Source organism: Pinus tabuliformis, chromosome 6 (assembly GCF_031772625.1).
Source record: "Pinus tabuliformis cultivar Carrire ecotype Pingquan chromosome 6, CPIR1, whole genome shotgun sequence".
In the NCBI taxonomy this organism is placed as follows: Eukaryota; Viridiplantae; Streptophyta; class Pinopsida; order Pinales; family Pinaceae; genus Pinus; species Pinus tabuliformis.
Window position 1 is genome coordinate 831,074,185 of NC_142292.1, and position 17,914 is coordinate 831,092,098.

At 38.1% G+C, this 17,914-nt stretch overlaps 1 protein-coding gene across 1 annotated transcript; it reads right to left on the reverse strand.

The window, feature by feature from the left end:
• Positions 1-16,616: 16,616 nt before the first annotated feature.
• On the reverse strand, positions 16,617-17,483 carry LOC149261407 (uncharacterized). Its single transcript, XM_089369031.1, has one exon. It carries the CDS (start codon positions 17,481-17,483, stop codon positions 16,617-16,619), a length of 867 nt encoding a protein of 288 aa, XP_089225157.1.
• Between the last annotated feature and the right edge of the window lie 431 nt (positions 17,484-17,914).

A 17,914-nucleotide genomic window follows, 5' to 3' on the forward strand; every position in this document is an offset into this window, starting at 1 on the left:
CTTGACGAGTTAATTTAACTTTAAGGGTCTAAATCTTATCCATGAGGGAAATGGAGGTTGTCATTTGTTGATGAAGTTTCCAATTAATATCCATGTGTTCCAGTTGAAGAGCTTCTAGTTGTTGAGTGCATTGTCTACAGATGTTATTACTCATTGCTACGACAGATTCAACCTTCTTGGTTGACATTATTTGATTGCAGGAGTGGGACCAGGTGTCAACAAGTATAGGGCATTGATGATTCAGAAGATCTGAATGGGAGGGTTGTTAGGGAAAGCAACATGGATAGCCATAGACTAAATATAGACAAGTTTCGTTTAAAGAATAGATTCAAAAAGAGGATCGAAGAAGTGTGGCCACTTTCCACAAGGAGAGATAGGGCCAACATGATGATTCACTAAGCTAGGAGCACCTAAGCCAAAGGGACTAAGGAGTAGTGAAGACTTCTAATTACGTATGCGGAGCGACAAAGATCAATTGAGAGCTGAAATAATAGAGAATGCCACGTAGAGGGAAAGGGGATACTTGAGAATTGAAGCACCAACCAGAGGAAGACTGACTTGCGAAGAAGAGAACTAGCTAACAAGAACAAGTTGGTGAGTGGAGCAGCCACAGGATAGACTAATATTAATTATGCCCTTGTGAACTAACTGGGAGGCAAGGCATACCTAGGTGAGGTAGTGAATCCAAAAATTGCACCATCTAGCACCGTACAAATTTGCATTGAATCCATGAATGTTGCTAACAGAGCCAAGAAGCCAATTCTCGTAGAAAGTTTTAGAGAATTTTGTTCATCTTAGATGAGCTAGTGATGGCCGCCATTTAATATAATTGCACAAAAGCTCACAATGATAAGGCAAAGGAGAGCTCTGAAGATATGAACAAACAACGGCCATTAAATTAATCAGTAAACCATAAATCTCACACACGATGTCAATTAGATTGCCATTATACTTCATTATGGCACCCATCCTTGAGACCATCAATGAGTAAGGCTTGAGATCAGATTGAGACCGAGTATTCTGTCCAGTCTCGAATCTTAATGCATGCGAAAACTTTGGAAGAAATTCCAATGCATGGGTCACATCCTTACCAAAAGCCACAACACCTGACATTAATCGTCACCTTTTTTTATCATGGGCACTTATATTTAGATCATAACATGGAATGGGGAAGCTTAGAGTAAGGGTCCAAATCATGTGCATTATAACTAAGGGGGAGGGGGGAGAATCATGGGATGTTTCTCCATCTCGATGATCCATTTATGTCAATCTGACCTACTTTTAGAAGGAAAACAAGATTAGTCTGTCTATCTGCTACTAAGATTTGGCATCTAAGGATGTAAAAGGAATTGAAGGGGAAGTAATCCAAGGCATGATTAATTCTTTGAAAAAGGCGTTTGAGATGATTTTCTTTAGGGAAGGAGCCTTTGTGCAAATTTTGTATTGTGAGGAGAGAGTCCCCAAGGATTATGATCTTAGAGATATTCATATCTCTCGCCAAGTTTAATCCAAGCAAGAGGCCATACATTTCAACTTGATTATTGGTCCTCTTCCGAAGCCCATTTTTAATATAGATGTTTATTATGGGTGTGTGAAAGATGAATCTTTAGATTTAAAGGATGAATTAAAATGCAAATAAATTTAATTGATTTACTAAATTTATTTTTATTTTTTCAAAATAAATAAAATTTAATTTCAAATAATTTAATATTTTTAAATAAATAAAAAGGTTATAATTTATATTTTCGTTTTTATTAATTATATATATATATATATATACACTTTTTTATATTTAAATTTAATAAAAAATAATTTTATTTATTTATTTATAAATCTCTAAAATCATACTCTATATTGTCAAATAATAAAAACGTGTAGTGTAACAAGGCAGAGGAGTTGCCCAGAAAGTTATGGAAATTCCGGTCATATTTAGAGAAAATCCATCAAGGACTTTTGTAAATCCAAATTATAGTTGTTAAACTTCAAAATTTTAGGCATCTTAGATGTTTTTGATGGTGCCGAATCCATTTCTACCATCAAAAACACGATTCAAACACTGCTTCTACAAGATTTTTTGAAATTTTTTTACCCAGATTCTGGCCACTTTTGACCGTCCAGACAATTCCTCAAATAAACCATAAGATAAATCCGAATAAATTAAGCATCACTCAAATATTTCGTGAAGTTTTTGAATTTCATTTTTCTTTTATTTTATTTTTTTGTTTCTTTTATATTTATTTAATTATTTTAGATTTTTAATTATATTTTTTCTCTTTAATTTGAATTATTAATATTTATATAAATTTGATTCTCTTAATATTTTCAAAATTGTTTTCTTATAAATATGACATTTCCCATTTTATTTTATTTCTAAAATTAAAAATAAAACTTAACTCAAAATATTTTTAGTTTAAATTAATGCAATTATTTTATTTTTTACTTTATTATGAGTATTCCATTTTAGTTATATATATTTTTATCATTTAATGTTTTTTATATCATTCTTAATTTTAATATATTCATATTATTTAAATTTTTTTATTTTGACTTTTATCATTTTTAATTATGATTTTTTAATTATAATTTCTTAATGGCTAAATCTTATTCCTCTTATATAATCTTTTTATCAACACTTATTCATGCCATTACCCAAGTATTATGTCCCCATTATGTCCCTAATGATGGATAGAGTGTCTATCCAAAAAGTTGGACACACTAATCATCTACACAATTTTATTCTGAATCTTTTTTGACAATTTATACCTAATTATTTTATCAACTTTGAACTAACAAGCTCTTGTTTTTTAATATTCTTTCTTTTATTCTATCAACTTTTATGTGTCTAAAGAGACTCGTACTTGTAGATAGTGAACCGTGTGATGCCTCAATAAACACAAATATTAAACAACACCCGTTCAGAACATTATCCAAATTTTATATCCCTTATGATAAATAATATCCATCCTAAACATTAAACATACCAATCATCTACACAATTTTATTCCAAACAAATTTTGACAACTTATAGCTAATTATATTATCAACTTTCAACTAACAAACTTTTTTTATAATATTCGTTCTACTCATACTTTTAGATAGTGAAGCCTTAGATGTCTCACTAGACAAATATTTGACTCTTGAAAACTATAATACTAGGTGAGGGTTTCAAAAGAAAATTGCATCCATATACAGAAGATGGTAGTCAACGAAACAGTGGAAGTCCAGACCTCAAAACGATAGAGCATCACTCACAGCATGAGTCAATTGACAAGCATTGAGCCATACGACCAGACAGCCTAAATTGAAACCAGACTGAGGACTGAATAAAATACAAAGAAGCAGAGCCTACTGGACAAGACCGAGGCATACAACACCGAGACCTCCAACCGCAAACCCTCAACACCTGTACAACGAATGACACACAGGTGTTAGCAAATGTAATGTTGCCGAAGTGAAAGTACAGAACCTGGAGAGAACCAACAATGAAAGTTGCATCCACTTTACCTGAGAATTTGCAGTGAGAGCCGAAGACAGACATTCCACCCAAAGTTCCGACTAATTGCGGCGACGAAGGAGCAAACCAGGTCAGAAGCTGTGGAAAGAGAATCATAAATTGAAACAGAGAAGGAAGACTACCTGCGTTTTAAGCTGAGGACGAAAGAATGCCATCAAGTTGAGCCTGGAGACAAGCCAATCACTAAGTTGCCAACCAGAACGAGAAATACCAGCACAAAACTTGAAATACGGCGACCTGTTGAACCAACAGCAGAAGGAAAACAAACCACAACAGAAATATCACTTACCCAGGCGGCTACAGGGCAAACCACAACTGCCAACGAACCAAGGTTTAAGAACAACCACATTCACAGCAAAGAGCCGTTACAGAAACAACCAGAGGCGCGCCCAAGACTCGCAGCAAAGCTGCTCACCAAAACTTGCAGAGCACAGCGGAGCAAACCCTCGACAAGCCAACAACAAATGACCAAAATGAACGACGAACGAAGGGTTCAAGCATAGAAAGGAGCGGGAATACGAAGTCCAAGGCAAGTACCCATTCATAATTGTGTAATTGAATGCCACATAATACAAACCCAAAATATCCGACAATGCATTCCTCCCACGTGTAATCACAACCGAATTATTCAATCAAACATATAAACATCACATAATCATTTTAATTACGACAGACTGTAAAGTGTTGGGCTGGTCCCATCAGTGGGCTATTAAAATCATATAAATAACTAATGCATGCAAACACATCATTATATTCCAAAAAAACTCATCACTTATACTAACTCATAAAGAAGCATACTCTCACTCATATCAGATGTCTTTAGAATTTGGCTTTAACCCATTCTCTATACCCAAAGAATGAATTCTTAACCATTCATAAATAATTTTAAATTTGTCTTTCTAACTTTAAAAAATGAGATGTTGCTTAAACATGCTACGTTTTGGAGTTTTTGGCTAGAATTCGATGAATTATTTTTTGCCAAATCTTAATAACAATTGTTTAAAATGAATTTTTGATTGGATGATGGATTCAAGACTTTGAAAAATCCCTAAACACTAAGATTATTGTGGAGAGTTTACAACTCAAACTTATGCTTTGAAGAAATCCTACCAAATTCTCAACAGATTACACCAAAAAATATATTGGAAAACCCTAAAAAAAAAAAAAAAAAAATAGATATCAAATCAATATTAAAACTAAATACATATCAAATCAATATTCAGTGAAAATTTTCATTAAAGCTAAACATTAATGGAAAATGAGAACATATACGTGCAAGTGGCAACCTTCTTCATATGTTATGGTGTCTCGATGAAGACAAATTGATTTTTGTAAGGTTGGTTAACATCGATTGAAACTTAAGATGACCCCAAAAAAAGGGGTGATAGTCCGGTCGGTTAACATCGATTGAAACTTAAGATGACCCCAAAAAAAAAAGGTGATAGTCCGGTCGACAACGTGGCAGTGAGTTAGGTGTGAGTCGCCAACGTGGCAGTGTGTTAGGTGTGGGCCGACAACTTATGAGCGTGTATGTTAGTGACATTTCCCCCACCATGAAGAACATTTCACGCATATTTTGATCTCACGAGACCCACAAATCTAAGATCCCGTTGCATTAGTGCACACGTGTATATCTTACGTGTACAGTAATCCAAAGATTAGTAGTTAGGTAGTGACTTGTGAGTCGAAAGGTTCGTCTTATTCTTCACATGTGTAGGCGGATCTTAATTGTCCACCAGCATTCACACGTGTCAACATGGGTATTTCCTAAAATGTCAATTTGTAAGAGCATGTCCCTACATCCTCTCTCTTAGTATATAAATTTTAAAAGGTAACTATATTGTTACGGCCATTAACTTAAGTCAAGCTAATGGATTTCAAAACAATAGCAAGGGTGAAAAATTGAAGTAAAGTTTTGATGGCTTGGTCCGTTTATTTTGACATAGGAGAAGCCATTGGGTCTTGTCATAACAATGATGGATTGGACCTTAATCTTGTCCATGTGGAGACCATTATTGAAGGCTAAAGATTTAACCCACACCATGATTGTAACTGGGGTAATTTTTGATGCATCTTGTCCTTTGAAGTGCATTGTGAGGTAAGTGTGTTTTTTTAAATTGCAACAAATTACATATTTGACTTTTCACAGTTTAATTTTTCATTCAACATATTTCTCTAAGGATATTCCTTTCTAACTGGGCAATGGCCCCTTCACTTTCAAGGTTGTGAAATCCCTTTCTAATTTGGCAAGTGGTCTTCTTCACTTTCAAGATTGTGGAGCTTTGGATTGTGGCTAAAATATTGAAAAGAAGATGTAACATTTGCAATTTGTTATTTAATGTTTATAGTAATTTTATGGGAAAATATTGCTTATTATAAATATTAATATTTAATATGTGTTTCCATATGATATATTGGAAGCTCATGTATTATTATTTAAATTTAAAGAAATTTAAGTAATTTTTATCTTTTTAAAATTTTAAAAGATTAAATTTGGTTTTAGTGGATGTTAATCATCACCACCATCATCATCATTATCAATAAGAAGTTGGACTTTGGTTAGAGAGGTGAGAAAGGGCATCCATTATAGTTTTCTTGTTGATTTCGTAGCATGCATATACTCTATTGAGAGGCTAGATGAGCCTTCTAGTTTTGGAAAAGTCATATGCAGGGCATGCATGCTGGGATACCATGGAGATAGGTTTGGAATTTATTATGAATGTTATGATAGCATATTGTGTTGATGGATATAATATTACTTCTACAACTTTTGGGATTAGTATTTTGGTACAATGGGAGACTAAAATAAGTAAAAATGTGATATATGATGAGGACATGAGATCTTCCTATTCACAATATTGTCCTTTAGTGATTGACGAGAACATGGAGGTTGTCTCTCTAGAGATTGATTTAAAGACTTGAGATAAGTCAAATTTGGACATGCCCCCACCTTCTATCCTAGCACATAGGAGGGTGAGATGACTTGCCCATACATTGCAAGAGGATCGAGAGCATATAGGAACGCCCAAATATTTAGTGAGGGTGAGTTTACCTATTAGGAGATATGCTAGTATTGTTGCATTGGTTTCTTCCATTCATATGCCTTATGGTTATCCATAGGAAGAGAGGTGCAATACCTTTATGGACGATGATGTTGATTCCAAGTTCGCAATTGATGGGAGTAATGTAGAGTACAATGATAGGTTGTTGGATTCTCTATGGAAAAGGGAGTTTCCCATGGATTCCCTTAGATAAAGGGAGTTCACCATAATGTTACTTTTACTATAGGATTATCTTAAAACGAGAGAGTTGGAGTTGGCATAGTTTAGATTTTTTCAATTACCGAAGGATTTTGGGTGCATGAGAGGGATTCTCATGTTCATGGGTTTTTGATGAACTTGCATATGTTGTTATTATGTCATGAGCTTGGTATTTGAGGATTGAGTAGTTGACTTTCCCATATTTATAACGTTTTTTTATAAATGTGATGCACTTGTTTTGATATAGCATGGAGATATGATTATCTTTATAAGATATCCTAGATAACTCACAATGTCGTGTCTACTAATGTTGGCTCATGATGTTGTCTTGGAGGATTTTGAAATTTTTTAGGGTACTTTTGTTACAAGGTTGTTATTCCTTCATACTCATATATGATCAATATTCTTTAGAGAATCGAGATGCTATGATAGCTTGGGTGATAGTTTAATTACATGAGATAGCGGTCAATTCAGGGACTATACCAAGTACATATTTATAAGTAGTATATTTGTTGTAGGTCTAGATGGAGTCGTCAATTGTTGGTGTAAACACTTTTATCATAAAGTGGGGGTGTTAGATTTTGAGGTTACTAAATGTGTTTACACCATGTTTGTGGGTGATTCATGAGATTTGAGGTACTTGGTTTAAGATCAACCACTACATTGTCCAAGATGGATTGGCACATGGGAGATGATCCATGATAGATTTACACAATAGAGACAACTTGCTCAAAGTTTGCTTGACCACAATTAGGTGTTATTTTGGTATTCTTCCCTAGGGTGTTGGAGTTGTCTTGAAAGATTAGGGGATTCCCTTAATGATGGCCACATGGAGAGGTTTACTTGTATAGAAAATGCTTTGCTTGGGGGGAGAATTATGCATCATAGAGGAAGGAATCAAACTCCAAACATCACAGGGTAGCTTGGATTCCTTTTTGGAGGATTGGAGATGGTTCAAGGATGCTTCAGTTGCAACAATGTTCTTTTAAGGGAAATTGACCTATTGGAGTACATGGCTTAGGAGGATTGATGGAGTCCATGGAGACTTGTGTTAGAGAGGCATGGAAATGCCTTGTGCAACTACATCATTTTTTAACTCTTATTGTCTATGAAATCAAATTCGGCTCATGACATGTGCACTTTGTAATAGAGTGTTTCAGTTGTGTACAAATACATGAGCTTATGGTAGGTTGTTATAAGGGCTTGGAACCACATTGTAATTTTAGCCTCACTTACCTCCCATATATATAGAGGAAGGAGAGAGTTATTTCATCATATTCATTATAAAATATTTTCTGTGTACTTAACTTCTTGGAGGAATTCACTAGGTCTAATGAGACAACTTTGGAGGAGCTATGAAGTCTAGAGATGAAATATGGGCTTGAAGCTTGATCCTTGTGAGACATTAGGGCTTACCCATGTAAATAATATTTTGGTGGTGATCTCTCAATTCATATCATTTTCTCATCATCTATTTTACTCTTATGTAGATATATAATCTCATGGAAGAGTTTACACTAGTCCATTTCTCTCTTAAGTCACTAAGGTTTCTTTATTTTGTAGGAGTATCTTGGAGCTTCTTGGAAGTCTAGGGTTAGTGTTTGTCCCTTGGAGGATTGATATTATGGTTTTGAAATAAAACCCTAACGTAAATTTTGTGAATAATAATAAGAAGAAAAGATAATTAATTGCCTTGGAGGACTTGTTGGAGTGATCATTGCATGTTGTAACTCCTTGGTTGAGGTAGGGTTTTCATTATTAGCTAGGGTTTTGGAGAACTACGGTTTTGTACTAGCCTTGAGAGAAGCATATGGTACGCACATGAAATTCATTTTAAGCAAATTAATAAAGTTTTCATCTATCCAAATCTTATTCAATTTATAAATTTGATTTATAGCCATCTATGTTCTTCATATATTTTTATTTATAGTTATATATGTCTTGATGATTTGACATAAGTAAAAGGAAAAATTTGTTGTGTGATTTGATATTATCATTGAAGAATTGATTGTTTGTTTGTTTGTTTATATATATATATATATATATATATATATATATATATATATATATATATATATATATATATATAGTTTTACTGTTATTATAATTGTTATGAAAATGAATTTTTAGATCTGGTTTATATGTGATAAGTTGCCCTACAGGGATGGAAACTTATCAAGTTAGTTTGGTATCTTTTCTCCTTGGATTTCCTATAATATTGGGCTATTATGAACTGAATTTTTTTTCTTTGTTTGATGTTATTTTATTCTATATTTCATAATAATTGTAAGGCTTAAATTGACAAGGCAAAGATCTCAAAAACATCGTCTAGGTTTAGACGTGAAATTTTGGTTTTGCATTGAACCTCCAATTGGAAAAAATTCTACACACACATGTGTCCATATTATATGAGCACGTGTGCACAAATGTGTGAAAACAAACAAACACACACACACACACACACACACATAGATATATTAAAATTTACAACAAAAACCTCATGTGAAAACCCTCAAACACTTTTCCATATTTCAAAAATGCTACCGAGTCTAAACTATTAGCATTTATTACAATGCCTAATCTAGTAGGGTCATTGAGTGGAGTAAGAAACATAGGTAGAAAAACCAAGGGATTAACCCTCAAGAACTTCTATAGGAAGCTCAAAGCACTGAAGCACTTAAGTTGGCCTACTAAGTTGTATATATATTTGTGTGTGCGTGTGTTTTCCAAAGAAAACATTACAAGGACATCGATTTAAGGATTCTCTATATTAATGGATTACATCCCTATGAAAAATATCCACATAAACTAGTATGCCTTAGCCAAAGGTATGCAAGTTGACAACTTAGTGGTTGAGGACTCGACACCCCAAAGTCAAGCTCAATGGTTGAGAACGTAGAAATCACCAAAATATAGATAATATGTTAAACATTTTAGTCAATTAATTTAATTTAATATTTTTTAAAATTATAAAATATATATTAAAATTTAAGTTTACTATATCAAATTACATATAGTTACTACATATTTATTATTATTTTCATATAAATTAAATAATTGGTAAATGTTGGCAGTGACAGTTTTAGGACTTTGTGCCCACCACTCTCGCTGATTTAATGTGCATTAATGACTAGAGTACATGTTAGGTATCTCGTATGTAGGAGCATGCAATGTTACAGTTGGCGTTGGGGTTATGTATGGATGGGGAAGGAGATAAAATACATTTGTGTGAGGTGGGTTGGGGGATCTATGAGTCCCTTGCCAAGTTGTTGGAGTAGTTGTGCAGTGAGCACTGGTGTCAATTCTCTAGTTAAAAGGGTGAGCCCTTGGCTCTGGTGGTATTGTCAGTGGATAGTCCTTTTTGGGAGCGAATTTCTGCCTCATAAGAGAGGTTGGGAGTCACGTGCATTGATACTTTGGTCATATGGTGAAATTTTTCTAGCTCGGCCGCACCTTGAAGAGGATTTGGTGGCCCTCTACAGAATTCATTTGTTTGTTCTTAGAAGTGTTAATTCCTGTGTAAGCATTATGGTATTTCCCTGCTTAACTCAATGTGATCTGTCTTCTCCCTACGAAGTTTTAAGAACTTAGGTTTTAGTGGTTCAATTGTTGAATTTTCTTTAAATTCTAAGATTAGGGGTCTGTACAAGCATCGTAAGTGTGGTCAAGTCTTGGAGGTTGAGTCTGAGTCCTCTTGAAAAAATTGGTGGTGAGGTTTCGAGTCTTAAAGTGGTGTGTGTGCTGCTAGTAGCAAATTGCACCGTGTGTCTTGGGAGAGGACTGGTTAGTGCTCGTTGGAGTCTTAAGTATTGTAGTGTCAAGGTCTTAGGGTTTCTTTTAGAGTGCTCAATGATAAAGGGGGTCGAGTCTTTGGTCGAAGAGTAGTTTCCTATCTCCTTGCTTAGTGAGTTTGTGTTAGAAGTCAATTCTTGTGGCTGGTGCTTTGTGACAATGTTATATGGTGGTACCAGGGTATTAACAAGGTTGAGTCAAGTTGGTGGTCTTGTCCTTTTGCAAGTAAAACCATCCCTTTCAAGGAAGCGAAAGAACCCTCTTGGATTTCCACAATGTTACCTAAGCGGAGAGGAAGAAGCAGGAGGGGAATAGGAGCTAAAGCCCAACCTGGTCAATGTGGTGCTAAGTTGTGTGCTAAAGACTCTGTGGTGTCTTATTTCAATGCCATTCCTCCTTAGATGTGTCAAGATATTTGTGAGTTGGAGTCAAAAGAAGGAAAAGAAAGGCAGTCACTCTAGGACTCAGAATTGTTAGAGGACATGTCAAAGTGGGTTACTTATCTTGGAAATACCAGGGGAAGGCGCAAGTAATACCTGAATTCAGTGACGCTCCATTGGTATATGAAAACATTGTTTGGGTTGTTGTTAAGAGATAAGCAAGTGGAGAAATATAATATTTTCGCCTTTATCGAAGATGTGAAAAGAATGCTGAGAAACTTGAGGTTATGTATGGACACTATAATGACCCGTTTGATGCATTTGGAAAGCCACATGCCCTGTGATTCTATAGGAGGGGATAAATTATATCCCTGAAGTTCCAGTGCTCGGCCCCCCACCAACATCTCATCTTCAAAGAATTACTAGCATGGGTGAAAGGTGGTGGATTTTCTCTGGGTCTTCCATGCTAGATGTAATGTATTTTTGGATAATTCCTATGTTCACAGATTATAGTGAAATAGTGATGTCACGGTCGTGGGTCTTTGAGTTTTGTATGTGGCCTCATGCCTCTACCGTGGAGGACGACCTTGGTCTTCAAAGCGGTGAAGCGTCGAAGTGTAGTGGTTGGTGTGTGGATTCAGGTAAAGGAAAATCATTCTTTTTGTTGGCTCTTAATTCTTATTTTGTTTGGAGCGATGTCACTCCTGGCACGACATTAGAACTGAATATACATGCTCTTTTTAAGGTAGTATTTTCAGGGCTAGAGCCTTGGCTCTCACCTATTTCATGGGTATTGTGTGTTATCTGACAATGTAAAAATGTTATCCATGTCTCTGGTGGGATGGATGTTTATATGTTTGGGCTCGATTTTTAGAGATAGTTGTTATATGGCGACAAAGATCGAGATGTTTTTCCTTCCTCTAGTCGCCAAGATGTTTATGATGTACTATGATTTCCTAAAGTAATAAAAGTATTTTATTTTAAAAAAAGAAGAAGATAGGATTTTTTTTTTTTTTCTATATAAAACTACTCTAGGGTATTATATTATATACATGTAAAAATTACAAACAGAGAAACAAGTGTTCCATGGCCAATTATGGCTCTGTGGCATGCAGCTGAGAGTGGCATGTTCTGAGCAAAAGCTGCCCCAAAAATGCCTCAAAGAGCAAAATTAACATTGACTATGCCCACGCAGGGGCCGAGACTGTAGCAGAACCAGACATTGACATTGACTGTGCCCACGCAGGGGCCGGGACTGAAGCAGAACCAGAATTTGACATTGACAGTGCCCACGCAGGGGCCGAAACTGAATTAGAACCACCTACACAGGGATGACATTGAGAGCTGTCTGACTCCCAGGCAGAACTGAAAGACTTAGTGACAAACAGAGCATGACCTGTGAAGAAACTATTTAGCCCACGCTCAAGACTCAAACCAGACAGAGAATTATGAGACATTACCATACGACCGAGACCAAAAATCATCAAAATGTACCTGGCATGGGAGTGACTGTAGAAATTAATTTGCTGGGTCCGAGTCTTCCGGCTCCATCTCCACAATTGGATATCCCCAGCCCACCAGCTCCTCGTCCGAGTCCTCTCCCGCTTTAGACGTCGACGCATCCCGTGCTGCTTCCTGAATTGGCTCTTTCCCTTTTGTTTCCCTCTGTTGGTCCTCGTCTTTTTTCTCCAAATTTGCAGAGGAAGGAACTCTATTGCCCTCTTGTTCTTCCTCTGCTTCTTGTTCTTCCTCTGCTTCTCTAATGAAGAGAATTGAAATGTGAACATTAAGATTGCCCAACCTGAAGATGGTTGAGCCATATGCCGGAAGCACCAGCGGCCTGGGCAATTGCTCTGGCGGGGCATCAGCGTCCAGGAACGAGAACGCTTGCAGATGGGGAATGCCAGCTCTGCGGAAGCAGTATTGGCAGCAACAATGGTGATGCGCCCCTGCAACTGTGGGAGGGCGACCTGGTACTCCACTGCCCCTTCCCCTTCGGCATGGTTGCCTTTCTCTGGTTCTGGCCATGAGGAAATAATGAACCAGAATTTCCACGTCCCTAAACCAATACCTGAACTCCAAGGTAGCCAAAGGCCAGAGGATGTTCCAGCACTGAGCTTGCTGAGAATGTCGCTCTCCATACCAGTCCGTCTCCTTAAGATCATTGGCGTGCTCTTGGAACCCGAGCGCCATGAATGAACCTTACTGTTTCTGCCTTCTCGCATTAATGCGATTTCAACTGAGCTCATACGCCAAGACTGCAGCGTTAAATGCCTTCTCCCTTTTGCTGTGGATTCGTGGCCGCGCGCGGTGGCCATGTGGCCTCCTCGTGCTAGCTGTACTCTCATCGCTAGCGGATTAGACACCCGCATCCGGGGAAGGGATTTCTTTATGTACCAAATCGATACAATCCTCTTTAAGCTTATCATCTTCTATCCTATCTAGAGGGCCGGAGAAGAAATGTGTAGACTGAGACGCTCCCTGATTAGCAAGCCGATCAGCTACCTTGTTAGCTGTCCGCCTTACATGATGGAAGGAGAGATTCTGGAAAGCTTGGAGCTTGTCTTCTAAGGATTCCAGGCGATTTAATAATCTCCAGCTTTTGGCTATTTTGACCGCCTTAGTTCCTGCTTGCATTCTTTTAGCTGCCTCTATCAGGATGAGCGAGTCACCTTCTACTTCTAGAGGTGAGAGTTGATGCTGCTCAGCTGTGCATATGCCTTTCCAGAGACCTTCTAGCTCTGCAGCATTGTTAGTATCTTTTCCTATGGACCCGTAGTAAACTATCAATGCTTCTCCATTATGACGACGAATAACTCCTCCAAATCCAGCTGGCCCTGGATTGCCTTTAGCTGCACCGTCAAAGTTGAGCTTATAGGTGTTATGCGCCGGTGGGGACCAGAATGAGGGTGACGCTGATCGTGTGGGGGTGTTAAGAGTCTCTTTGACTAAGTATTTGAGATTTAGATTCCATTCTTTCATGATGCAAAGCTCCTGTTGAGTTTCTGGCATATCATCCTTGTACCAGACTTTGATGGCTAGTGTTTCCTGTAGATGTTCTTTTAGCTTGAGCCAGATGTCATCTACAGATCTTGAAGTACTGTTGAATATTCTATGATTTCGCTCTTTCCACAAAGTCCAGTAAGCGAATCCTGGTATTATGCGCCATAAGGAGTTGAGAAGCCGGCATTTGTAAGGATTTTTATCCCAGTTCCTTAATGTATCTGTGATATCCTCCGTCTGTGGGTGCGTTCTCTTGCTACATTTCTCAATTCTTCCCCAGATTTGTTTTGCTAGCGTACATTCTTCCATTAAATGTTTGATAGTTTCACTATTTGTATTGCAGTTTGGGCATCTAGAAGGCCCTATAATGCCTCTTTTGATCAAATTATCCCAGGTTAGAATGCGTTTTCTACCGAGAAGCCACAGGAAGGTTGATATTTTGGGCCAGTGCCCAGCTTGCCAAACTTGCTCCCATAGCTGATCTTTTGCCATTCTGAGGTTGGAGTATCGCAGTTGATGAGCTTCCTTAGTTGTGAAAGTACCCTTGGTTGTGTAGCCCCATCTGAGTTTGTCTAGCTGATTCGAGATTCGGATCTTTCTGCTGCTGAGTTCCTGATCTATGTCTGCATAATCTTCTCCCTGCCAATCTGCTTGCCAAAGACTCGCTGGTTTCCATACTTGGAAGTCATGATTCGTAGGCTGTTGCCAGAACTGATGTACTGTGGGGATATTTGCTTGGTTCATTTGGGCTTGCCATTGCGGTTTGTGGAATAAATTAGCCAGTTTGGGAAGTTGTTGCCAAGAATCCTCCCAAAACCGAGCTGTTTTGCCTGAGTTGAGTTCCCAGAAGCTATGCTCCTGAAGGAAGCTGCTTTGGGTTTTTGCATTGTTCCATATTAGAGATCCCTGCGATGTTGGATTTATTCTAATGAGTTCATTCTCTTGACTTCCTTGTGCGTACTTGGCCTGCCATAGTTGAGCCCAGGGTGTTGTTGGCTTTGAGACCCAGTTCCACCAAATTTTGGCACTCATGGTGTTGTTGCTTTGCAGAGGATCTCTGAGGCCAAGTCCACCTTCCGATTTTGGTTTGCAAATCTCTGTCCATTTGACAAGAGCCCATTTCCTGTTCAAGCTTGTAGATCCCCAAAGGAAGTTCCTCTGAAGATTTCTAATTTCTTTTAAGATCCCTTTCGGAGCTGCTAGTATAGAGAATAAATAGAGCGGCATAGCTTGTAGAACTGCTTTGATTAGAACAAGTCTGCCAGCTATATTTAATGCTCTATAAGTCCACGATGAGAGCTTGGCTTCTATTTTGTCCAGTAACGATTTCCAAGTAATCTGCTTGATAGCTGAATCAGAGAGCGGAGCACCAAGGTATTTTGACGGCAAGTGTGAAATTGTGAATCCAAGGATCCTGGCTATGATCCTTTGCAGAAAGGGAGGGGTGTTAAAGAAAAAAAGCTGCGATTTGGACGCATTTATGGAGGTGCCTGAAGCTTCTGAGAAAATGGATAAAAGGGATTTGAGTGCTGAGGCTTCTTTAGCAGAGGGGTGCCCGAAGAGCATTGTGTCGTCAACAAATTGCTGATGGGTTTGGGGAGGTCGCCCATGAAGAGAGATTCCTTTGATGCTTTGAGAGGAAACTGCTGATTTGAGGAGCCTGCTTAGGCCTTCAGCCATTAAAACAAAGAGAAAAGGAGATAGAGGGTCCCCCTGTCTTATGCCACGAGAGGGGCGAAAGGGTTGGGTGGGAGATCCATTCAGAATAACAGAAAAGCTTGGCGATGAGATGAGATTCATGATCCATCTGGACCAGGTTACACTGAAACCAAAAGCTAAGAGCATTTTGTGGATATAATTCCAACTGAGTTTATCAAAGGCTTTAGAAAGATCCAATTTGAGAATCATACCTGGTTTTTTGAGCAACTTTAGAGAGTGTATGACTTCATTTGAGAGAATGATTCCATCCATTATTTGCCTTCCTTCAACGTACCCTGTCTGTTCTGGAGAGATGAGCAGTGGTAATAACGGCTTGAGACGATTTGCTATAACCTTTGAGATTAGTTTGTAAATTACATTACAGAGTGCTATGGGTCTATATTTTTCCGGCTTGTTTGGGGCTGCTTCCTTGGGGATTAAAGCAATAAAGGTGGAGTTGATTGACGGGAGTATCCAGTGCATACTTCGGGATTCTTCCACCAATTCCCACACTTCCAGTTTGATGAGGTCCCAAAATGCATGGAAGAAATTGGCCGTGAATCCGTCAGGCCCTGGCGCTTTTCCATCTTTGAGCTGTGATATGGCGTCTTCTACCTCTTTTAGAGTGACAGGCAAGAGAAGTTGAGTGTTGTGATCTTCATTAATAATTTTTGGAATGTGTTGAGTAATGGCTTGAATTGCTTCATCTCTGTTTTCATTGGGTTCCTTTAGAATGTCCTTGAAGTAACCAGTGAATTCTTTCTCCATATCTTCGTGGGCTTCCAATCTTTCTCCCTGTTGATTATTGATAAAGGAGATTTTGTTGTGCATGCGCCGTTGTATGGTTGTTTTGTGAAAAAATTTGGTATTTCTTTCACCTTCTCTGAGCCAGCTTACTCGCGACTTTTGCCGCCATAGAATTTCTTCCTGATTTTGTTTCTCTTCGATCTGACTCCATAAGGTTTTCTCCTATTGTATTTGTTCCTCAGTGCGTCCTTCCAAAATAAATCTTTGTTGTAATTCCTTCATCTGTTGTTCTAATTTTTGTTTTTTCTGCTGTATATTGCCAAAATGATCTCGGTTCCAGATTTTGAGGGAGGACTTCAGATGTTTCAACTTTTGTTGGAACTGATACATCCTGGCTCCTTCTGGCGGAATGAAGGATGTCCAGGCTTGATTGACTACCTCTTTAAAATTGCTATCAGTGAGCCAAAAGGCCTCGAACTTGAAAGGTCTGTTGTTGCTGATGCCAGGTCTGGACCATTGGAGAAGAATAGGCCAGTGATCTGAACCTCCTTGCGGGATGATTTCTGCATTGAATTCCCCGCCTAGGTGTATGGCATTATCTGAAACTAGAAAACGATCTAATCTTGAAGAAATTTGGTGGGCACCTTTTCTTTTGTTTGACCAGGTGAAGATGCCATTGGAAGTTGAGATGTCCATGAGTCGGTTATCTTGGATGAATTGCTTGAATCTGCTGCTATCACTATCTAACCGTGTCCTACCCCCTCTTTTCTCTTCCATCGATTTTATGATGTTGAAGTCTCCTCCACCTATCCATAAAGGAAACTTTCTGTTTGCATTTAGGATGGAAATTGTGTCCAGGAGATCAGATTTCTGCTGTATGGTTTGCGGGAAGTACACATTGGTGATGTGCCCATGTATGCTGGTGCCTATGATGTGAAATGTTGCTTGAATGAGATGCAGAGTGGCGTGAAAGTTGTCGAGTGACACTACCTGAGGATTCCACATGATAGCCAGACCTCCGGAGGCACCAGAGGAATCCACTGCCATCGAGCTGCTGCCTGCCCATACTTTACTGCTGAGACTGTCCATTGTTAAACTGCTACATTTCGTTTCTTGGATCAATACTATTGCTGGTTTTTCTTTCATTATGATGTTTTTAATTGCTCTGTGCTTTGTGGGACTGTTTAGTCCTCTTAAATTCCATGAGAGTAGCTTCATGTAGATGGAGATTTGGGCTTGAAGAACTTGGTCAACTTGGGGAATTGTCCCGAATCCATGAGTATTTCCCCTACTGCGATGGTGCGCTGTAAGTCTGTTTTTCTGCCTCTTTTCTTTTGTTCTTTGTTGATTTTTCTTCCATCCCAATGACTGCCTCCTTGAATGCCCAAACTTTTGTGATGTTGTACTCTTGTTAGTACTCCTTCTATTTTGTCTAATTGCCAGGGAGGGATTGAGTTATACTCTTTTTGTTTGCATGCAGTTTCCAGTTTGGATATGTCCAGCTTGGATATGTCAAATTC

Coding starts and splice junctions, on each gene's coding strand:
- LOC149261407 (XM_089369031.1), bottom strand. CDS start 17,483: ATGGACAGTCTCAGCAGTAAAGTATGGGCAGGCAGCAGCTCGATGGCA.